This window comes from Bos indicus, chromosome 3 (genome assembly GCF_029378745.1).
Source record: "Bos indicus isolate NIAB-ARS_2022 breed Sahiwal x Tharparkar chromosome 3, NIAB-ARS_B.indTharparkar_mat_pri_1.0, whole genome shotgun sequence".
In the NCBI taxonomy this organism is placed as follows: Eukaryota; Metazoa; Chordata; class Mammalia; order Artiodactyla; family Bovidae; genus Bos; species Bos indicus.
Window position 1 is genome coordinate 29,025,851 of NC_091762.1, and position 23,710 is coordinate 29,049,560.

Consider the following 23,710-nt stretch of genomic DNA (forward strand, 5'->3'; position numbering starts at 1 on the left):
AGTTATCTATTTTCATTTACTTGCTACCAGCATTGTATAAGATTTTCTATCCCTCTTGATCATGTTTTTAAAAATCACATTTTACAAAGAGGACTTCTTTAAAATTATAAACATAAATTTAAAGAGAGAAGTTAGAAAGGAAAAGAAAATGAAGAAGTATATGATGACTACATCCCCAGGGTTTTCTAATGGCAGCAAGTTGTACAAAAACGGAAGAATGAGCTCTAATAACACATCCCACCACCCCCCTTCCTTGTACCAACCTACCTATTTCTATTCCAAAGCACTGATTAGCAGCCATGATTTCTGAAAGTTGTTCACATATTTTATCTTGTTCTATTTTACTTCATACAGCTGAAGGAAAACGTGAGTATTGGGGCTATTTTCCCTGCCATTTGCCAAAGTATCAATATTTTAAGGATACTATTCTTTAATTCAGAAATATGGATATTTTTCAGCAGTGTTTAATAATGATATCATTGAAAGCCAACAAAGATTTATAATGACCATAGATCTTCCAAAGTGTAGCAAATGAACTCATGGATTTTCCTGACTCAAAAAAAAAAAAAACCTACATTTTTGAAAAAGACACTTAGACATTAGCTAAGGGGATTTACTGAGTCCTGCCTGAGTAAACCCTCTCATGGTGAATTTTTGTGATTAGATAACATAAAATCCCATTTTTAAAATAAAATTGTAACTTTTTATGTATGCTACCTTCCATCTCAAATCAGACTTGTCCTTTGACTGACTAATAGTACTCATGATGCCTCTGAGTTCCTCTGAGATGTGATGTGGCAGATGAGAGGCCTACGACCCATCTTTCCTACATATTAATAAAGCACTGCTGAGAAATAAGCATGTTTTTCTGGACCTGTTGGGTGAAAAAGCAAGCATGATATTCCTTTTCTCAAGAGTCTTGCACTTCCCATGTTAATAATAATAATCCTCGACTTCTGGATAGTATTATGTAGTTTCTTGTTTAATCTTTATTAAACAAGTCTCTGAAGTTGACATTATTATTATTAACATTCCTCTTTTATGATGATGAGCATTGAGGTTCCTAGTGATGGTATGATTTGCCCAAGGCCACCCAGCTGTCACAGACACTTTCCCCACTTGTAGCCTAGGGTCCCTTCTGCTTCACCACTCTTCTTGTTTAGCTCCTCTCATCTATACTCTATCTAAATGTGGATGTCCTGACCTCAAGACATTGCCACTCAGATGTTCCATTATCTCAAACATGCTCAACAAAGAACTCCACGATTATCTATACAAACCCAAGGGAGCCCATAAATTAGGTTGTCACCCAATCTTATCTACTCACCTTTTGAAATATCAGTTTCACCTTTTTCTTTCTCTAATCACCACCACTCCCTAAAGTATTTTTGGAGGGCAGAGCTCTTGAATTAGGAATCAGATTTCAGCTGTGTTACATGAAGGTAAAACAATTGGTTGATTTAGTGGAAGGAAATATCAATCGTATAATTTTTGGTGTTAATGTAAGCTACTTGTTGAGAGTAGAGTTTCTACTTTTCGACTGTCTATAGTGACTTAGGGAGATACAACCTTAGTAAAAACCAGTGTTTAAAGACATGAAACTAATAGACGTGTGCGGTCCCAAATAATGGATGCTTGTTTTGGAAGAGCCAAGTCTCGAGCAAGTAGGATTTGGTCCTTGGGGCTCTGTTGCCATACGGTACTTCCTGAGGCCTCCAACAGCTCTGCCACTGATCCATCATGACAAATCAGTTGCACACTCATCTTCATCCTCCTCCTCCTCATCATCATAGCCAACTGGCCTATTTCCATTTGCTCTCCATGGTGCATGAAGAAGTCTCTTCTGACTTCTGCTTGTCATTCATCTTTGAGGTGCATGTGCTTGCCTGTGACGCTGCGGGAGGAATGATACTATTTCTGGGGAACAGTTGGCTGTGGGATGGGGAGGCATTCTCAGGCCATCAAATGCATCTACTTAGTGTTTTGTTTGTTCCTTCGTGGATCATGGCGCTTGCCAAAACAGTAGGCATAGCATCCAATGATGCTTTTTAGTTTCAGGAAGTGCTTGAGTTTAATGAGACAAATAGATGCATGAAGTTCAGCCAACATAGTGGGCTTCTCCGTTACCCTGCTGTGACGAGCCAGGTTTGAAAACTGGCTGACCTGACTGTTAAGAGTTGGTGAAATTATGAGTCAATCACTATCATTTCCAGTGTATGCTTCAGCCTATACTAAGCCATACCATTTATCACTTTCTTAATAACCCAAAGCTAATTCAAAATACTAAATATCTGTCTGATCAATGCTACCAAATCATATCATTCAGTTTAATCTGATGTTTTATTTTCCTTTAAAAAATGCTTTAAAAAAGCAAATTCATAGACATTATCTCACCTGATGTCACAAGAGCCTTGTAAGGTTTGTAGGTAATAGTATTGCCACTTTATAGATAAGGAAACTGAAGCAGAAGAAGGTGTAGTAATTGGTAAGTACAGAACAGTACTTGAATACATTACACTTACCTAAGTTATCATTGAAAATGTGTCATTTTGGAGACTTGTATAGATGTCAATGGGGCAAGAGTGGGGGGATCTATCTTTATGTCTGCAGTTTGCTTTGTTATTACATAAAGAATGTTTTTGTCTGCTACTATTGCTCCAAATATTTAACTATATGCCATTCTCATTATTTGCTCCCTGCTCTTTTCTGGAAATACCAAGAGATTTTTACAAGTATTGGGTTGACTAGAAAGTTCGTTAAGGTTTTCCCTGAGACCTTATTGGGCCACCCCAATATCAGAGGTAATGACTACTCAGATGGAAACAATTGGGTATCTGGAAAATAGAATGGAGCTTAACAGAAAAGCAGATACTTGATGGCCATCACCACCCTATTCAATAAAACTGGTTCTCTTTTCTCCTAAAAGTCTTGGGGTTATTCATTGCCAAGCTAAAGATCATTCTTCCACCCATTGTAATTACAACATGTAAAAGTAAAATTGGCATTCCGAAGATCATTTATTATGGAAGCTACATGTCCACAAGAAATGGGATTCCCAACACTGGGCAGTAAATTTTAGTGACTCCTTCCCCTGACATCACCAAGATGTGAGGATTTGAAAAAAATGAGGTTGTGATATGTGACAGCAACACAATTTCTGTCTTAGGAGGAAGAAAGGCTCTAAAGTACACATTTATTTATCAAAACTACTGATATCACTGGCTCTCTTTAGTAAGAAAACACCAAAGATCAACAACCCTACCACATCTTCATTTTACTTGTTTATTTGTCCATGCCCTACAGCATGCAAATCTTAGTGGCTCGATGAGGGATCAAACCTGTGCCCCCTGCATTGGGAGCCCAGAGTCTTAGCCACTGGACCACCAAGGAAATCCCTCCACATCTTTAAAACCATCAGAAAAACTCTACTAACCTAATGAGAAGGACTATGCTTCAAGGTTACTATGAAATCAAACTTAGTCCCACCAGAAACAGGTGATCTTAGGTGCTAATCATATAAGAGCCCAATCCCATCTTTCAGTTCAGTTCAGCCACTCAGTCATGTCCGACTCTTTGCGACCCCATGAACTTCAGCACGCCAGGCCTCCCTGTCCATCACCAACTCCCGGAGTTCACTCAAACTCATGTGCATCGAGTTGGTGATGCCATCCAGCCATCTCATCCTCTGTCGTCCCCTTCTTCTCCTGCCCTCTATCCCTCCCAGCATCAGAGTCTTTTCCAATGAGTCAACTCTTCTCATGAGGTTGCCAAAGTACTGGAGTTTCAGCTTTAGCATCATTCCTTCCAAAGAAATCCCAGGGCTGATCTCCTTTAGAATGGACTTGTTGGATCTCCTTGCAGTCCAAGGGACTCTCAAGAGTCTTCTCCACCACCACAGTTCAAAAGCATCAATTCTTCGGCGCTCAGCCTTCACAGTCCAACTCTCACATCCATACATGACCACAGGAAAAACCATAGCCTTGACTAGACGGACCTTTGTTGGCAAAGTAATTTCTCTGCTTTTGAATATGCTATCTAGGTTGGTCATAACTTTCCTGCCAAGGAGTAAGCATCTTTTAATTTCATGGCTGCAATTCCATCTTTAAGATTCTCCTAAAGTATGCTGTGGGCTTCCCTGGTGGCTCAGACAGTAAAGAATCTGCCTGCAATGCAGGAGATCCAGATTCAATCCCTGGGTCAGGAAGATCCCCTGAAGTAGGAAATGGCAACCCACTCCAGTATTCTTGCCTGGGAAATCCCATGGACAGAGGAGCCTGGCAGGGTATAGTCCATGGAGTCACAAAGAGTCAGACATGACTGAACGACTAATACTTTCAAAGTGTGCTGTAAGAATTTGACTTGTGATTCTGAGAATGAATTTCCTAGCTACCCACACAGAAACCCACTAAAGAGAAAATAGGCATTAAGCTCCATGAAGTTTCTGGCACACTTGTCAGAGAGCAGGGCAGACATGTCTCCAGGGCAGTCCTTAGCACTGTGCCTTACATGTAGCAGAAACTGTTAGATGAGTTCTGAGAAAGTGCTTGAAGACTAACACATGAAAACTTCTTCTAGCTATTGATGATGCAATGCGTAGCTTTGCTGAAAAAGTGTTTGCCTCTGAAGTCAAAGATGAGGGAGGCCGTCACGAGATTTCCCCCTTTGATGTGGATGATATCTGTCCAATTTCTCAACATGAGATGTTTGCTCACATGTTCCACCTGGAGGCTAAGTCCACCCCTACAGAAACCAGGAGGTAAGTGGTGTAAGGGGAATGCTTCGCACATTGGGACACGAGGAAGGGGAAATGTCAGGACCAATGGTTCACTCTGAATGAAGATTCAACTTGGAGGAAAAACTCTGCCAGAACTAAAAATCCCCCCGTCCACCCAGACACACACACATACACACACACACTATACCCTAGGGCAAAGTGACAAAGACTAAAAAAGAAGAAAACAATGGCCTTCCTACCTTCATCCTCATCTGCCTTTAGTTGAAGCCTCCCTATCCACCCAAGCCCTATCCAGGTGGCTCAGTAGTAAAGAATCTGCCTGCGAATACAGGAGACATAAGAGACCTGGGTTTGATGCCTGAGTTGGGAAGATCCCCTGGAGGAGGAAATGGCAACCCACCCCAGTATTCTTGCCTGGAAAATTTCATGGACAGAGGAGCTTGGTGGTCTACAGTCCATGGGGCCGCAAAGAGTTGGATACGACTGATCACACACACATCCACCCAAGCAAGAGGAAATGATCTACCATGTGATTATTGTGGTTATTCCAAAGCAAAGTGGGTGATGGATGCTGTCCACACATTCAATTTCCACACTATCAGTGTAGAAACTGGAACTCAAGAGCCTCATCTTCAGACTCTGTTCTTAGTCGACCTTACTGCTGTGCTTCCTGACAGGAATCCTTCTCTCCGGCCAGTCTAACCTCCTCCAGGCCTCAGGGATACAGCCCTCTATTTTCGCCCTCATGTCCTACCCATCCTATGCTTGCGACTCATAGTTACTACCTTCTCTGAACAGATCCCTCTCTGCAAACTCTATTTTCCCTTATTTGAATCGCTCTAGTACTCACTACCTGTTGCTGTGTGCCTCAGTTTAGTCTTCAAACCTATTACTGACCACTTACTTGGAACTCCCTCCTCATAGCACTCCCCTCACTACCCCACTCCCCGCTCCCAGCCAGCTTCACTGGGAAAGATTGTTCTGCTGTCCTTCCCTTCATTTTGTGTCTTTAAGGAAAGAACGGGCTTCCCTGGTGGCTCAGCTGGTAAAGAATCCACCTGCAATGCAGGAGACCTGGGTTCTATCCCTGGGTTGGGAAGATCCCCTGGAGAAGCGAAAGGCTACCCACGCCAGTATTCTGGCCTGGAGAATTCCATGGACTGTATAGTCCATGGGGTTGCAAAGAGTTGGACACGACTGGGCGACTTTCATTGTCACTCTCAAGGAAAGAACAGTAATCCACCTCCTTTAGTATCCCCTGTAGGACCTAACACAGGGTATGTATCAAAGTAGAAACTTAATGCAGACATGTTGATTTGAGGAAGTAATATTAATTAAGCAACTTATAAGTTCCAGGTATTATGCTAAGCATTTTCTAGACATTAAATCTCACAGAATTCTCATATAGTAGACATTAATACACCATTTTTTTAGATAGACAAGTTCACAGAATTTAAGGGACATGCACAAAATGGCACAGGTACTAAGTGACACGGCCTGTGCTTATGCAACACCCAGACTGGCTGTTCTGCTGGGAGTGGGCAACACCCAGACTGGCTGTTCTGCACTGTGCAGAACAGTGTCTTGCTGGGAGTCTTCTGGTATATCCCCTAAGGCCCACTGTTCCCAGGGATTCAGGAAAAGAGGAAGACTTAGGTGACACCCCCTTCCATTTGGTTAGATCCTGTTCCTGACTCCCACCCTACATTGAATTTTCACTGTTCGTCCTCAAAATAAAATTGTTTCAAAATAATAAAACATCAAATTTATCACTATGAAACTCCCAATGAAGATATAGTGAAATGTTTTTATTTTTCAATTTCAAACTCAGAAAAAGGCGCTTCTTCGGACGGAAGACTATTAGTTTGTCCGTTCCACAAACTGAAACATCGTCCACCAAACTGTCCCTCATCGATGAGTACATTTCTTCGTCTCCCACCTACCAGACTGTGCCTGATTTTCAGAGAGTGCAGATCACTGGCGATTATGCCTCTGGGGTGAGTTGCTTCTTGCCTCCCAGATGTAGCTGCTGGGAGATACTCAGCTTGATTGTCTCAGCTTCTTTTCTTCCTCCCCTCCCTTTTGAAGGTGTCAGCTCACTTGCCCTTTGTTATACTTCATTATCTCATTTCAATAGCAATATGCTATGAATTCGGGAAATATTTTATTTTACTTATTTTTGGATGTGCTGGGTCTTCATTGCTTTGCACAGCTTTTCTCTAGTTGTAGCAAGCAGGAGCTACTCTTCGTAGCTGTGAGCAGGCTTATCCTTGTAGCTTCTCTTGTTGCGGAGCACAGTCTCTAGGCACTAGGGCTTCAATAGGTGCAGCACACAGGCTCAGTCGTTGCAGTTCTTTGGCTTAGATGCTCTGCGGCGTGTAGAATCTTCCCATATCAGGGATTGAACCCGTGTCCCCTGCATTGGCAAGTGGATTCTTATCCACTGTGCCATCAGGGAAGTCCAGAAAATTTTATTGAAGTATTGCTGATTCACAATGTTGTGTTAATTGCTGCTGTATAGCAAAGTGATTCATATATATATATATGAATATACTTACGAATATATATTTTTCCATTATGGTTTATCACAGGTTATTGAATATAGTTCCCTATGTTATACAGTAGGATCTTGTTGTTTACAACATGCTATGACATATTTCTATTTTGCTTTGATCATCTCACATAATTTCTCTTTATCTCATTTGCTTGCCCATGAGAATATGCAGTAGAATGTGGCTGCATATTGTGTGTTACAGAACATGTGTTACAGAAAACAGTGGACAAATTTTGGCAAAAGAACCAAAGAGAGTAGCTACTGATCTAGTCTCACTGAGGTATCATAAAGCAAGACAGGGAGCCTCCGGAAGGCATGGAGGCTCTTGGTGGAAACATGTACCCAGAGCAGACCTAGGATGGATAGAAGGGCTGCAGGTAGCATAAACCAATCAAAGAAAACAGCTCAGGAGAAAGAGAGGGAGAAGAGGAAAGAAGCGTGGAGAGACTGAGAAAAGAAGATGAGAGAGGGGTTAGAACATTCTCATGGGGTTATTGTTCTTCGACCAACTGTCCTCTCCAATTTCATTGCAGATGCTTACACAGTAGATTACTACTTGGAACAGATACTAGTATGCCACAGAGATAGTAAACTCATGTTACAAACAACTTGATCTGCCTGTCCTGTCCAGAACAGTTGTTCAATTAATAAATCTTTGCCACATGAGCTTGCAGAATCAGCATCATATTGGTGAAACTTCTGTTTAGCCATCAGTCTATGCTCCAAATATAGTTTTAATGACCAGTCCTAAGCCCTCTTATCATGTAACGGATCCACTTAATGTCAGTCCCAAGATATTTAAAAGTGACAGAGCAATCTGAGACAACCTAAAGGGGTGGGGTGGGGTGGGAGGGGAGTTTAAGAGGGAGGAGATATATATATACCTATGGCTGATTCATGTTCATGGCAGAAACCAACACAACATTGTAGAACAGTTATTCTCCAATTAAAAATAAACCAAAAAAGTGACAGAGCAATGAAATGGACACTGTTTTTATTTGTTTTCTGTGTGGTAATATGTGTGCTCTACAAGTGGCAGAAATTTTAGATGCTAGATAATTGAAATGAAATGTTTAATAGCAATTTGGAAGAGTCCAAAGTTCCATAAAACCACCAATATTAAGAGACAAACTTGATCCCTATGTGCTTGGTGGAAATGAAAACAGGAATGAAAAGAAAGAAGATGAGAAAAAGGACAAGGTTCACAGAAGGTGGGGAGTAGCTTCTCCTCCTATAAAAGCTGGAAGGCACCTGAAACCTCGGCCTAGAGTTTTTAAAGAACCAAGTATGTGGCTACACCTGTTGGCTGAAGGTGGCTAAGCTGTTGAGCTGCACTTCACCTGGTCATGGTCTGTACCTGACCATAGTCTTCACCTTCATAACTGAACAGAGAGGTAAAGGGGGGAATTAGGGTTCCCAAGGCCTCTCATCCCAGATAAACAACAATTCAATGTTATCAGTCCTTATTGCACACCTCCTCTGTGCCAGGCACTGTGTGCTAAGTGCTGAGGATGCGAAGGTGAATAAGATCCAGCTCTTGTCCTCAAGGAGCTGATAGGTAGCCTGTTAGATGGCAAAGAAACAAACATGCCCTTGGAAGCAGATCCCTTAGACCTAGTACCCCTGTCAGAATCTCTTGGCTAAGGTCAGCAGGTCTTTAAAAAGAATTCACCTGTTTAGGATCAATAGCTGGACCTCAAACCATCAGGGGCAACCTTATGTTGGGGTTGGTCCCAGAAAGTCATCAGGCTCTCATGATGAGCATGTAATGATTTCAAATTACAACTTCTTGGGCATGCCAGGCCTGGCTGGGAGTCAGGTATGGGGCAAGAGAAATAGACCAGTTTAGGAAATTTGCTGCAGTTCTAAGAAATTTTTACTCTAGAATCTTTCTATTTGTAATTCCAGATTAAATTCTCTTTGAAACCATCCCAAAGAATGAGTTCTTACAGGATGATGCTCTGTCTCTAGCTACAGAAGGCAGTGTGTGCATGGCAGGGTTTGAAGGCCATGTGACACCTTATTCCTCCCCCAGTATTTCCCACACTGACCAGCAAGTGGTTTGAGTTCTCAAGTTTGACCAACTTTGTCTTTCAATTGAGGTACTATCTTCAGAAATGCATACTTAAAATGTTTGTTTGTCACCGGGAAGAAGTATTTTCCATGTTAGAATGGGTTCTTTTCATTATATTTGTTGGATGATTGCTTATATCTAACAAAAACCAAAAACAAACACAGGACTTCAAGGAAAGACTCATAGGACAGATATGTCTTGGTAGAAATAGAAGAGCTAGAAGAACTTCTGAACCTGCTCCTGGAGGGAGACCCAGGGTCCAAGTCAAGTGAGAAGCAGCTGGGTGGGCAGGGGAGGCTCAGCAGGGCCAGCTCACCAGGAGAGCTGGAAGATGCCAAAGACAAGCTTTACCCACTTCTGCAATTTTTATAGGTGCTACTCTGAAATTTTCTTGGTAGGTTACAGTTGAAGATTTTGAAATGGTTTGCAAAGGTCTTTATCGGGCATTGTGTATACGGGAGAAGTATATGCAGAAGTCATTTCAGAGGTTTCCAAAAACCCCTTCCAAGTACCTAAGGAACATTGATGGTGAGGCTTGGGTAGAAAAAGAGAACTTCTATCCAGGTAAGTAGTTTTCTTATATAATTTCTGGAATATAGTTTGAGGTTTAACTTGTTATTGTTCAGTCGCTCAGTCATGTCCAACTCTGTGACCCCATGGACTGTAGCCCACCAGGCTCTTTTGTCCATGGGATTTCCCAGGCAAGAATATTGGAATGGGTTGCTCTTTCCTTCTTCAGGAGATCTTCCTGGATCAGGAATCAAACCCAAGTCTCTTGCATTGGCAAGCAGATTCTTCACCACCAAGCCACCAGGAAAGCCCTTAGGTTTAACTGCTGCTGCTGCTGCTAAGTCGCTTCAGTCGTGTCCAACTCTGTGTGACCCCATAGACGGTAGCCCACTAGGCTTCCCCGTCCCTGGGATTCTCCAGGCAAGAACACTGGAGTGGGTTGCCATTTCCTTCTCCAATGCATAAAAGTGAAAAGTGAAAGTGAAGTCACTCAGTTGTGTCCGACTCTAGCGACCCCATGGACTGCAGCCTACCGGGCTCCTCCATCCATGGGATTTTCTAGGCAAAAGTACTGGAGTGGGGTGCCATTGCCTTCTCCGTAGGTTTAACTACTAATGATTAAATATGCTCCCATGGTTTTAAGTCTAAACCATAAGTTCATGGTTTATAAACTTAAGGTTATAAATATAAACAGTTTGAAGTATCATAGTCATCTTCAGCTCCATCCTCTCTTCTGCCCCAAAATGCCCAATTATCTGATTCAGTCTGTATAATATCTCTCAGAAACTCCTCTTTTCACCATTCCCCAAGCCTAAATTTAGGCCCATATTTCTCTTTGTCTGGATCATTGCAGTGGCTTCCTAATTACTCTGTTAAATGCTAATCTTGTTCTCTCTCAGTTCATCCTCATTTTGGTACCAGTTACTATAACACAAATCTGAGCACATCCTTCTCCTGACAAAAGTCTTTAATGCCTCCCCCAACAAAGTTAAGTCCAGTCTTTAGACTGGCATTCAAGGCCTACCACCACATCTGGCTTTCTTCTGTTTTTTTTTTGTTTTTAATTAAACAAAAAATTTTTTTTGGCCATGCTGCACAGCATGTGGGATCTTAGTTCCCCAGTCAGGAATCAAATCCATATGCCCCCTGCAAGTGTGGAGTCTTACTTAACAACTGGACTGCCAGGAAAGTATATATCTTTTATTTGTCTATTACTTATTTATTTTTGGACTTTCACACTCAATCTATTTATAAACTTACCTTCTTTACTCCTTTGAACTTTTTGTTCTGGTTGGAAGCCATTTAGTCCAGCACATTCCTGTGCCTGTACTGTTTCCATGCTGTTCCCTGTGCCCACTGCCCTTCCCTTCACTTTTTTACTATGTGTCCACATATCCAGATCCAATGTCATCCTTCAAGATACTGCCCAAACGTGATCATTTCCTGCCTTCCTCTGACCTCTGGATAAAAATAATGCTATTGACTTTCCATAGCATTTTATTTACATGTCTCATTTTTTACTTTCTGTCTAGTATTAAGTACATATTTAAACATAATCAAATTTTAATAATTTCACAATTTAATAATTTCCATAGTATATCATAATTTATGTAATCAATTCCTATTTTTAAGCTCTTACATTTCCAACTTTTAAAAATTTACTTCCAACAAGGTTACAATAAGCATCTTTATCATTAATAAATCATCTTTGTGTAGTTTCTTTTTATCTTTAGGATTAAGCTTCTAGAATTGAAATTTCAGATGAGGCAAATATTTAAGGTTTTTTAACTATCAAACTATGTTGTTAAAGATTTCCAGTTCTAGAACCTCCTCTCCTTAATTCCTTTTATTATTAAAATCATATTAAACGTGTGTCCAGTTTGATAACTGGATTGGTTTGTTCATCTTCTATAATATTGACATTTAGGTTGCTTATCTCACCTTTGTTTCTCCTAAATTATATTTTATATCTCTAGTATATTTAAGTGTAAGTATTTGAAAGTTGATATTTGACACAGTAATGTACTATTTTATTTCTTTTGTGTTCCTTATCTCTCAGCTTTGTATAGAAAATATGCAAGCTTTTTCTTTCTATATTATTTTTCTTACTCTGACCTTTTAGTCATCACTTGCAAACAGCAGATTTTCTGATGCCTTGGACACATATTTATTTAAAGTAAAAGGAGTGCTCTAAAGGCTATAACAATGTGGAATTTGTCCTCAGCTTTCTGAGGTTGAAATTGTTAGCAGTGGAAAGAAGGGGACTTTCATCCACATTATCCCTTCTCAAATCCTTTAGCAAAAATTGCATGTGCTTTACAAGGTGGAAAATATAAGTATAATAAGAATTACGTTTAGAATTTATTTTATATCTCCATTTGTATTAAAACCACTCTAGATGGAGAACAAAGGATTTTAGGGCAGGGAGACTATTTTGCATGATACTATGAGAGCAGATACATGTTATTATTCATTTGTTAAAATTCATAGAATGTGCACTACCAAGAGTGATCCCTAAGGTAAGCACTCCGGACTTTGGATGATAATAATGTGTCAGTGTAGGTTTGTTGATTCTAACAAATGTACCATTCTGACTGAAAATGTTGATAGTGGAAAAAGCTATGCACGTGTGAGGATAGGGGTATACGAGGACTCTGCACTTGGTGCTCAATTTTGCTGTGAACCTAAAACCACTCTAAAAAATTAAGTCTATTAAAAAATAGCCATTCTAAATAAAGACTGATAGAGACAGTTTAAATAAAGGAAAAGTCCAAATTCTACTTTTTAACTCTATTTTTATTTCTATGCAATCATTTCATATGTTAATAAAATACTCTATCAGGAAGACTTTGGTAAACAACTTTATTAAATAATTAAAATGATTTGTAAGTAGTATAGCAAATTAAACAGCATTCTAAAGAACTTGAAAATCATTTTTGCACTAGATAAAATGTTAGGCTTATTTTATACTACTAAATTAGTCACATTTGAAAAATAATGTAAACATGAACTTTAGCTTAGCTTTGGATAATTACAACTTAATGACGTACAGAATTGCAAACAAATGAAATCTTATAGTATTTAACTGGCTATTTTTATGTGGTTATTCATTCTATATGCTGATATATTATTGTGTATTTTATTGAAAAAGTCTTTACCCCTCCTATGAAGAAGGGAGAAGACCCTTTCCGAACAGATAACCTCCCAGAAAACCTGGGTTATCAGCTCAAAATGAAGGACGGTGTGGTTTATGTCTATCCTAATGAAGAAGCAGCCAGCAAAGATGAGCCCAAGCCACTTCCTTACCCAAATCTGGACACCTTCTTAGATGATATGAATTTTTTACTTGCTTTAATTGCCCAAGGACCTGTGTAAGTGTTAAGACCTAAACTACTGCTACTGTTACTACTACTGATGGTAAGACTAAGGATTTAAGAGCTTACTATGTTCAAACACGCATTAAACGCTTCATGTGCATTATTTCTTTCACTCTTAATAATCATTGTATGAGGTGGATATTTTTTATAACTCTAAATTTATAAGCTGAGACTTTGATGAGTTAGGTAATTTGCCCAAAGTCACACAGGTGGCTAAGCCAGGATTTGAACCGAAATCTTCCCTCATTGTTATTTATGTCCAACCTTGATGAAAAGATTAAGTCCTTGGAGCCCAACGCTTTTCAAATTAATGCAGAATAAGTCAGTTCCATTTGGAAACAAACATAATTGTTTATGATAAAGGTGATAAGGGTACTGATGGTTTTGAAATTGTGTTCCTTAAATGTCTGCAATTTTTTACAATTATGTGATTTAATTTTTCACAGTAAGACCTATACCCATCGGCGCTTGAAGTTTCTTTCCTCCAAGTTCCAGGTCCATCAGATGCTCAACGAGATGGATGAGTTGAAGGAGCTGAAGAACAACCCCCACCGGGATTTTTACAACTGCAGAAAGGTAAACATGTTTGCTGCTCAGAGATCATTCCTGGACAAAAACATTAATGCAATTATTTATTGAACAGGATAAGAAAGATACTGTTTTTCTGATTAATATAAAGTTTCTACAGATTCAGTGGAATTTAGTGAAAGCAAATAGATTATGTCTAAAAGATGCAAATGCCTTTCCTACTGTTTTCCACAGACAGGGTTACCACATTATTGCCATAAAAGTTATACTTGTCATCAACAACAAAAATAACAAAAACAAATAAAACCTCAAAAGCCACTCTTCTAGGATTTAGAAGGCATTCATTCTAGTCTTTTTCCTTCTACTTCCTGACTGTAAAACATTGGGGGAAGTGATTAAGTATTTGTGAGTTTTGGTTCCCTCATTTGTAAAATTGGAAAATATATCTGCTCAATCTAGCTCACAGGAGGATTGTGAATATCAAATGATCCAAACCTTGAGGAAAACTAATCAACTAGAAACATTTTGAAGATGTACTCTGATCATTTAAATGATTGCAAGGACGTGGGGGTAGGAAATATATGAACAGAAATTTGGGACCAAATCGTGGCTCTGTCATCCGTATAAGCTTGGGCAAATTGCTTAATCTATCAAAACTTCCACTTATAAAAATTGTTCTTATAAAAGTACCTAACTCATAAGTGTCATCTCTGTACCATGGATGCATTATTTCAATCCTTTCTCCCCTTGGGGCTGAAAACTCTGGCAACTAGTTCACTTCTGGCTGTGTCTCAGGGGTGGAAAATTGTCCCCAAGAATTTTGTGTGGATCAAATGTATGAAGTAAATTGGATATTACAGATATGCAAGAGAAGCAGGCAATATTATTTCATCCAGCCTAAACGTTCACATTCTTACAAGGGCACAAAAAGGTGCTATGTGTTCATTCTTGCTTGACCACCTATACCAACTGTCAGGTCACACCCCTATCATTTACTCCTTTCTCTTAGCACAGCGGGATTTGTGGGCACTGTAGCCTCTAACAGAGCAGCATAACGAAGCATTACAGATTGTTGGTTTTTCTTGACCTGAATGTACACACAGGTGGACACTCATATCCATGCAGCTGCTTGTATGAACCAGAAACATCTACTGCGCTTTATTAAGAAATCTTACCAAATTGATGCTGACAGAGTGGTCTATAGCACCAAGGAGAAAAATCTGACCCTAAAGGAACTTTTTGCTAAATTAAAAATGCATCCCTACGACCTGACTGTTGATTCTCTGGATGTTCATGCTGTAAGTTGATGATGTCAGTTTCATCTAATACTCAGAACCCACATGCATTTCTCCTACAAACACTCCCTTCTCAGAGCTTTAACCATGTGGGCTTACCATGCTGACAGAAAGAACCCATGCACAATTTCAAGGTTCTCTCATTGTCAGCTATCCTGTATTCCATTCTTGGAGCCCGAGCCCTTCCCCTCATACCACGCCCTGGTTCCTTGCAGTCATTCCCTAACTCTCTGTGTCCACGCAGCTCTCATAAGCATACACTTGTGTTCTGTTTCCTGATGCAGGGACGTCAGACTTTCCAGCGTTTTGATAAATTCAATGACAAATACAATCCCGTAGGAGCAAGTGAGCTACGGGACCTCTACCTGAAGACAGACAATTACATTAATGGGGAATATTTTGCCACTATCATCAAGGTGAGGGGGAACCAGCCAGATCTACGGTACCTGGCCTGATTCTTAGGGAGGGGGAAGAAGAAAGGGAGGGAAGGAAGAAGGAAGCGGGGAAGGAAGCAGGGGAGAAGAAGGGGAAGGAGAGAGGAGGCGGAGGGAGAGTGCTGTCACTTGGGTCAGGCACTACCCAAACGAATGGCATCATTTCTTGTGAAACATCCACTGTAATGATATTTGAAGACCTTGATTCCTAGGACAGAGAAGCTGAGGGTGTGGATTTGGGATTAAGGACCTGGTTCTTCTAGACTTTTGGAGTTGTAAGTTCGAGAAGAGTCAGGATCAGAACCCACCCTGATCTTCATGACACTTGAACATTAGGAGGCAGGAATGACAGATGCAGTTGGGAGATGTGTGTTTTGGGAGATAAGGGTCATATGAAAGTTGAGTTTGTTTGCAGCAGTGCCTTGGGATTGCATCATTTGCAGTCTGACGCTTTCTGTCTGTGGAGTCCATCAGGTCCCATCAGTCTTTCACTGCAACTAGACGCCCCTCACCTCTCGGTCTCCTTAAATCTTAGCCTTGATAGTTTTCCTCTGACTTCCTTTCTCATAACCTCTGTTCTTCTTAGGACCCCTAGGTCCTAACAAGTTTCCTCTCCCTAGACCCCTAAGGTTCCTCTCCCTAGACCCCACAGGTATAGACTCCTGAGAGACTCCTCTCTTGGCTTTGCAGGAGGTAGGTGCAGACTTGGTGGAGGCCAAGTACCAGCATGCCGAGCCCCGCTTGTCCATCTATGGCCGCAGTCCTGAGGAGTGGAGCAAACTCTCCACCTGGTTCGTCCAAAACCGCGTCTACTGCCCCAACATGACATGGATGATCCAGGTCCCCAGGATCTAGTACGTAACCGCTCACTGGAAACCCTAACGCCTGCCTCATCCCACCTGCCCTCACCTCCTCCACACGAACAAAGAACAGGCAGCACATCTGGACAGATACAAGCTTTGTTGACAGCACTCAGTGCTGGGTCTCCGGAGGGTGCCTGGTTTTGTCCACTCTAGGTTTAGCACTTTTAATCACAGACAGGAGTTAGGAAGATCATTTCAGTTCAGTTTTCTAACCAGGTTGTTTTTTTAAACAGGGCACTTGATGCAGATCACAAAATAACTTACTAAGAATGATTAAAACTTAGCTAGGAGAAAAACTACATACACTTTAGTATACGTTTTCTTTCTCTTGGTCCTCTTCTCTGTGTCCAGCTCCTTCTTTCCCAAGCATGTCTGTACTGGGGTGTAGCTTTCTTGTATCAGAACTTCAACTACTGTCTTCTGATTATCTTATCTACGAGTGCTCAAGTTCTCCATAATCAATGAATATTTATCAATGGTATTATCACCTGCTGATTACTCATTGCCTTCAGGAATATTCATATCCCTTATTTTCTATCTAACTTAAGTGTTGATGTATTGTCTGGCCATCTGCCTCTGTGTTCTGTGTGCCCTGTGACAATGTAAGAGCTTTATCCTCTCTCTTTAGCCAAAAACAAAAAAAAAGGAACACTTTAAAAAATTGTTATTATTTTATTTTTGGTTCCTCTGGGTCTTCGTTGCTCTGTGTGGGCTTTCTCCAGGTGCAGAGAGCAAGGGCTACTCTCTAGTTGCAGTGCATGGGCTTCTCATTGGAATGGCTTCTCTTGCGGCAGAGCACAGGTTCTAGAACACGTGGTCTTCAGCAGTTGCAGCATGTGGGCTCAGTAGTTGTGGCACATGGACTTAGTTGCCCCAAGGCATGTGGAATCTTCCTGGCCAGGGATTAAACCTGTGCCCCCTGCATTGGCAGGTGAATTCTCATTCACTGTACCACCAGGGAAGTCCCAAAAGAGTAACTTTTTGAATGGAGTAAAACTTCCTATCTAATATCATTAAGACAGAGAGGCAGTAAAGTGTGGTGGTTAGAAGCATGGGCCCTGGCCCTGGGCTTGGCTATACTTGAATCATGACTCTACCAGTTACTAGCTGTGTGACCTTTGGCAAGTTTCATGACCTCTCTGTGCCTTAGTTTCATCATCTTTAAAATGGGGTCATAAGGGTATTTAATTTATTGTGTTGTTATGAGGATTAAATTAGCTAATACTTCTGACCACTCAAAAGAGTGGGTGGCAAATATTGAGTGCTGTATAAGAGTTTGTTAGATTGCCTCTGGCTACAGCACATCAGAGGTGTTCTTGATAAAGTGTTTCATGTTCACCATTTTGTATACCACACACAAAAAAATCATTGACCCTTTCATGACATAGTTCCCATGTTCTTCATTCTCTACCTGGCCTTAGCTGTGAGGATTTAATTTTTTTTTTTTTTTTTTTTTTTACCACAGAGCATTCATAGAAGATACAGTATAGGTGCATGTGGTCCAGCAAGAAATTTATACCTCCTATGCCAAAACTAAGGTCCCCTGGAGAAGGAAATGGCAACCCTCTCTAGTATTCTTGACTGGGAAATCCCATGGACAGCTGAGCCTGGTGGGCTTCAGTCCTGAGGGGTCACAAAAGAGTTAGACACAACTTAGAGACTAAACTACAACAAATGTCAAACCCAAACTGCATCCTTCTTTATGGGTAACCAAGAAGAAGGTACCAGGTGGACCTAAGATGGAAACACTAGGTCTTTTCTTAAACAAGGCATTTGGCCCTTTGCTTGTCTTTGGCCTTTGCTTTGAACTATCAGTCCCAAAATCTTCTCCTCCTAAATTCTCTTCATTCCTGCCTCTAGTGATGTGTTCCGATCTAAGAACTTCCTTCCACACTTTGGAAAGATGTTGGAGAATGTTTTCATGCCAGTGTTCGAAGCCACCATCAACCCTCAGGCTCACCCAGACCTCAGTGTTTTCCTCAAGCACGTAAGCATGACCCTGTGGGCCTTCCTAAAGCTGCACAGGAACCAGCCTGCGTACCTAGCTGTGATGAATTCTTGATGCTTATCTCTGACGTTTGGTCCTTGTCTCCAGGAGCCAAAAGTCTCTCTGAGGGCTGGGTCTCTGCTTTCAGACTAAATCCATCGCCTGTTCATTTTTCCTGACAGATTACAGGCTTCGACAGTGTAGATGATGAGTCCAAACACAGCGGCCACATGTTCTCCTCCAAGAGCCCTAAGCCCCAGGACTGGACCATGGAAAAGAACCCATCTTACACTTACTATACCTACTACATGTATGCAAACATCATGGTGCTCAACAGCCTGAGAAAGTAAGTAGATGAGAACTGGAAGGAGAATCTATCTGACACACTTCTTTCCTCATACACTGGCACCCTCGGTGGTTGAGGGATGCTGCCACTTGGCCCAGAGAAGAAATTTCTTTCCCTTGACTTTTTCTTCAGTTTCCTTACTTATTTGAGGAGGGGGGAATGGACATTTTGGAGTCTTCAGTAACTTTCACAATTCCTTTTCTTTGGAAGTTTAGGAATCTACACTTATCACTGTGCAATTTATGATAAAATTGCATACTTTTTGCCCATCTTGGTATATCTGAGCAAGGAAGAAATATAGGACTATTATAAGGGAGTTTTCTGGAAACCTTTCCCCCCTAAAGTGTGAGTAGCAGAAAAAATGACATGGTGATATTGGTAAACTTTTGGTGGTAACTCAAGATGTTTCTGTTCAGGTAATCAAATCTTAACTTTCCTCCATAACCTCATATCCTATATTGCCTCTTTTCCCAAAAACTCTGTGTTTTAGGAAGAGGTTTGGGGCTTCCCAGGTGGCTCAGTGGTAAAGAATCTGCCTGTCAATGCAGGAGATGCAGGTTCGATTTCTGGGTTGGGAAGATCCCGTGGAGGAAGAAACGGCAACCCACTCCAGTATTCTTGCCTGGAAAACCCCCGTGGACAGAGAAGCCTGGTGGGCCACAGTCCATGGGGTTGTAAAGAGTCGGACACGACTGAGTGACAAAACAGCAAAGATTATGCATTGGAATTGTCTGGTTTGCTGAATCCTTTGGATGCCCCACTTCCTTTCAGAGTGTTAATTTTTCCTACCAGATTTTCTGTAAATCACTTTAGGCCCAGAATGGTTGTCAGGTTCTGGTCAGTCACCTGTGATTCCTATAATAGCTCCATCTCCCTAGGGAACGAGGCATGAACACGTTTCTGTTCCGACCTCATTGTGGGGAAGCTGGAGCTCTCACTCATCTCATGACAGCGTTCATGACAGCAGATAACATCTCTCATGGCCTGAATTTAAAAAAGGTGAGTTGAAAAAAAAAAAAAGGTGAGTTGGAGGCTCTCTTCTCAACCTGAACTTTTATGTGGGAGCAAGAGGGATAGCTTTTTTCCTCCTTATCATTTTGTCACAAGTCATTATCAACACTGGAATCAAAATAAAGGAGAGCAAAAAATATTTTTGAGATTATTTACTGCATTTCATTTTACAGAGGCCTGGAGAAGTAAAGGAACTTGCTCAAGATTACCTAGCTAGTCAGTGTCAGGGAGGGGTTAATGCAAATCTTCCGACTTTTACTTTAGAGTTCTGACAAGGGATAAATGCGAGGCAGGTTGGCCTACCTTCAACTGGTTTTTGCCAGATTTCATGTTGTAGCATGTTTCGAAATGCCTCTTGTGAGAGTCAGAACTTTCTTGTAGAGAAAAAAAGTTTCACGGTGAATTCTTTTGCCTAAGATAGACCATTAACTTAGACAATTAAACAATCTGGTTTGACTCAATGCTTCTGAAAACTGATCTCATAAATTTATTCTAAATAGTATTTACATTTAAAAACTATTCTTTTATACAACAGGATTTAAAGAATAGGTGATAATTTTGTTGAAAGCCAAAACCTGAAGTAGATCATGGGGTTTTAACATTTCTAGTTTGCATACCTTTTCCAATATTTTAAAATATTTTTTTCACTTTTCCTTTTCAGAGTCCTGTGCTACAGTACTTGTTTTTCTTAGCCCAGATTCCCATCGCTATGTCGCCATTAAGTAACAACAGCTTATTTCTAGAATACGCCCGAAATCCTTTTTTAGATTTCCTCCAGAAAGGGCTAATGATCTCACTGTCTACAGATGACCCAATGCAATTCCACTTCACCAAGGTACACATATGGAATTTTGAGCAATTAAAGTATATTTTGCTGAACTGTTATTTACCGTCTAGAATTTTAAAGTTGAATCAATGATATTTCACTATTCTTTTGTGCAGGATGTGTGTTATTTCTTTTAATGCATCCCTTTTTCTTTCCCTCTTTTAAATAAATAACCCAAGGAGCCCCTAATGGAAGAATATGCCATTGCTGCACAAGTCTTCAAGCTGAGTACCTGTGATATGTGTGAAGTGGCAAGAAACAGTGTTCTGCAATGTGGAATTTCTCATCAGGTAGACCTGCCTTTGACTGATTATCCTTCTGAGTCTGGAATTTGGTAACCTGAATATTGAAAAATTAGTTGAAGAAACACTTGTTGAAAAATTATTTCAGGAATCATGTGCAGTTACTAGGGACAGGGTCTAGAAAGAATTATTCTTTCTCTCTGGCCAGGACCTGTGGGCAAGGAAGATAAAATACACTTATTTCTCAGCAGACCATGCACATTGAGGCACTAGATGAGTGCGCTTAGTGGTTTATTGTTTTCCTCTTGCCTGCAGCTAATATAAGGAAGGAACCTTGTGGAGGATGTAATTATTGTCCATATCAGGGTAAAAAGTGACAACAATCATTCTGTTTCCTTTTTTCTTATAGGAGAAAGTAAGATTTCTGGGCAACAATTACCTTGAAGAAGGCCCTGCTGGAAATGATATCCGAAAGACAAATGTGGCCCAAATCCGCATGGCCTATCGCTATGAAACCTGGTGTTATGAACTTAATTTAATTGCTGAAGGGATTAAATCAGGAGAATAAAACAAACAAAATAATGACATGGGTGAGATTTTCATTGTAAGGTATAAATAGCAATGGTTACTAGTTATCAAATCTCTATTATAAGCCAAAGATTGCATTAGATATTGACATTATTTCATTTAATGCTTTGCACAACTTTATAGATATTATTGTCCCCATTTTGGGGAAGATAAGTAAACTGAGATTAGTGACCTATATAAAGATATACCTAGGAAGAGGTAGCAATGGAAACCTGGGTTTGTCTGACTCTAGAGTCATGACTTTCAGGCAAAATAGTTATTAAGGCAAGGCAAAAATACAAGCAAATGATTAGTTATAGGGAGAATGCAGGCTTTTGGTTTACAGAATGGAACTTGCTAAAGGCATTTAGACCACTGAAAAGTCCTTTTGACAGGATACAGCTGAAGAGTGACTTTCTTAGACAAAAACAGAAGTGGTGTAACCCAATATAGAAAATCTGTAATTATGAGTTGTTACGGAGAATTTATCTTACAAAATGATTCTTAGTTTTAAGAATGTAATTCACAATTAAGTTATACTCAGCAGTAGTGGTACATTTTAAATGATTTTATTTACCAAAAGAAAAGTTACACGTGTAACTTTTTAGAATCATTCCTGTTACTCAAGGTCAAGTGGAATTCCTATTAACCAGACTATACTTCTATACACACACAGTTGTGTTGCCATCTAGTGGTTGGGCTGATAACTTCATTCACCTTATTCAATAAACAATTACTGACCAAACATCTAAAATATCAGTCTGGTACACACCTAGACAGCAAAGGTATAAGGAATAAGATCTCATTCTTTTATAGACTACAACTAGTATAAAACTGTTCACAGCATGAAGTTACAGCATGAGTAGGTACAAATGTGAAAAGGAACATTTTGTGAAATATCTTAGAAAATAAAGACATTTCAAAAGGAAAAAAAAATTAAAAGCAAATTCCTATATGCTTCTACATTCTGTACAAGTGGTCCTAAGCATAGGTGTGATTCCAACAACATGTTTGTACTAGCCCTGGTGTATGAAATCTCTCCCTGGTTTCTGAAGTTGAAGTTCTCTTTGCTGAGTATTTTTAAGTCCCTTAGACAACCTGATTTTTCTTTTACCTTGACCTCTTTGTTACCAAAATAATACAAACTGCCAAATTAAACTTTCTATTCTCAGATTTAAAAAGGCATGAACTACCATTATGTATATCTCCATCTTACCCATGAGAGGGCAGTAGAATACATCCACGTCATTTATTACATCCATAGAGAGGATGAAGATGAAGATTTGGTTTCATATTTAGTACTTGGAATTTGATCTACTCATTTTGGCTTATAATCTTCCTGAATGCAAAGTCTGGAATAAATCTGAATTTTGAAATAAATTTCAAAACCACACTATTTTAGCCCAACATTTTATCTTAAACAATTGTTTGGGGAGTTTTCTAAATACACAAGGATTTTTTTGGTGGTGAGGGGGAGGGGTCCGATCGTTGTTCAAAATTTACTGCAAACAATATTCACATTTATTTCCTCATTGAGAAGTGATTAAAAATATGTCTTGACATTCCTTCCCTCCCCTCCCCCACCATTATAGAAGATAATTCCTGTTTTATTCCCCATAGCTCATGGTTTCACAACGGTTTGGGATATGCAGCTTTTACTCCTTTGGCTAAGTTGGCCTGTGACAGTCATCTGTGATGTGTGACCAAACACCGCTCTTTCTGGTCTTCTATTTTGGTACCTTCATGTGAACAGTTGTGGGAAGAGTTTGGTCACCAGATCCAAGAGGCTCCAGTAGCATGGCGCGGGGTAGGGTGGAATCGGGCGGGCCCAGGTGGGGTGGGGTAGTTAGCAAGTGCCTGGGAAACAGGCTCAACTCATCCTTGACTAGCAGCCTTAGTGAAACTGGGCTGCTGCTCGCAGTAGGCACCGCGCCATGCACATACCTGAGGACGAGCGTGTTGCAGGCGCAGCGCTTAATCATGTCACAACAGGGCGTGGGAGCCGACCTCAGGCACTGGGAGTATCAAAGGCAATTCTGCTCTGGGATTTCAAGCCTCAAGTGTCGGGGAGCGTTATATTCAGCTGTACGTTTCAAGTGGGGCTGTATTGCAACTGCCGGAGACATTTTTGCCCCCCTGAGCTCAGCCTGAGAAATGATGCTGCTCTTTCACTGGAGACACCAGGCCTTCTACATTCGTTGGCAGGAGACAGTACGGTTTCCTTGAGTGAGGTGCCATTTGAATTTCTTGATTAGGCTTTGTCTCACGGGTAGCTGTGAAGAGTCAACATTATGTAAAGTTCTTGTCCATCGCCGTGGAGCCTGTTGGACGGCAGGCACGGTGACTAAGGAACTTTGTCTA

The 23,710-nt window shown here is 40.5% G+C and overlaps 2 protein-coding genes across 3 annotated transcripts in view; both read left to right on the plus strand.

Annotated features, from left to right (window-relative positions):
• The window catches only part of NRAS (NRAS proto-oncogene, GTPase), a 27,255-nt gene extending 22,499 nt beyond the window's left edge, over positions 1–4,756 (plus strand). The window contains exon 8 of the mRNA XM_019956757.2: positions 4,576–4,756. The gene's annotated coding sequence lies outside the window, so the exon portion shown is untranslated. The remainder of the gene's footprint in view (positions 1–4,575) is intronic.
• AMPD1 (adenosine monophosphate deaminase 1) overlaps positions 1–22,742 on the plus strand; it is a 23,800-nt gene extending 1,058 nt beyond the window's left edge. Inside the window, exons 2-16 of one of the 2 annotated variants that reach the window (XM_019956758.2) lie at positions 355–366; positions 4,576–4,756; positions 6,567–6,732; positions 9,762–9,927; positions 13,025–13,244; positions 13,697–13,826; positions 14,882–15,076; positions 15,358–15,489; positions 16,198–16,361; positions 18,231–18,357; positions 18,540–18,703; positions 19,582–19,702; positions 20,376–20,549; positions 20,720–20,830; positions 21,192–22,742. In XM_019956758.2, coding sequence (XP_019812317.2) covers positions 355–366; positions 4,576–4,756; positions 6,567–6,732; positions 9,762–9,927; positions 13,025–13,244; positions 13,697–13,826; positions 14,882–15,076; positions 15,358–15,489; positions 16,198–16,361; positions 18,231–18,357; positions 18,540–18,703; positions 19,582–19,702; positions 20,376–20,549; positions 20,720–20,830; positions 21,192–21,350 — 2,222 coding nt within the window. In that variant the 3' untranslated portion in view covers positions 21,351–22,742. The remainder of the gene's footprint in view (positions 1–354; positions 367–4,575; positions 4,757–6,566; positions 6,733–9,761; positions 9,928–13,024; positions 13,245–13,696; positions 13,827–14,881; positions 15,077–15,357; positions 15,490–16,197; positions 16,362–18,230; positions 18,358–18,539; positions 18,704–19,581; positions 19,703–20,375; positions 20,550–20,719; positions 20,831–21,191) is intronic. The other variant, XM_070785873.1, reaches the window with a different exon arrangement.
• Positions 22,743–23,710: the final 968 nt, after the last annotated feature.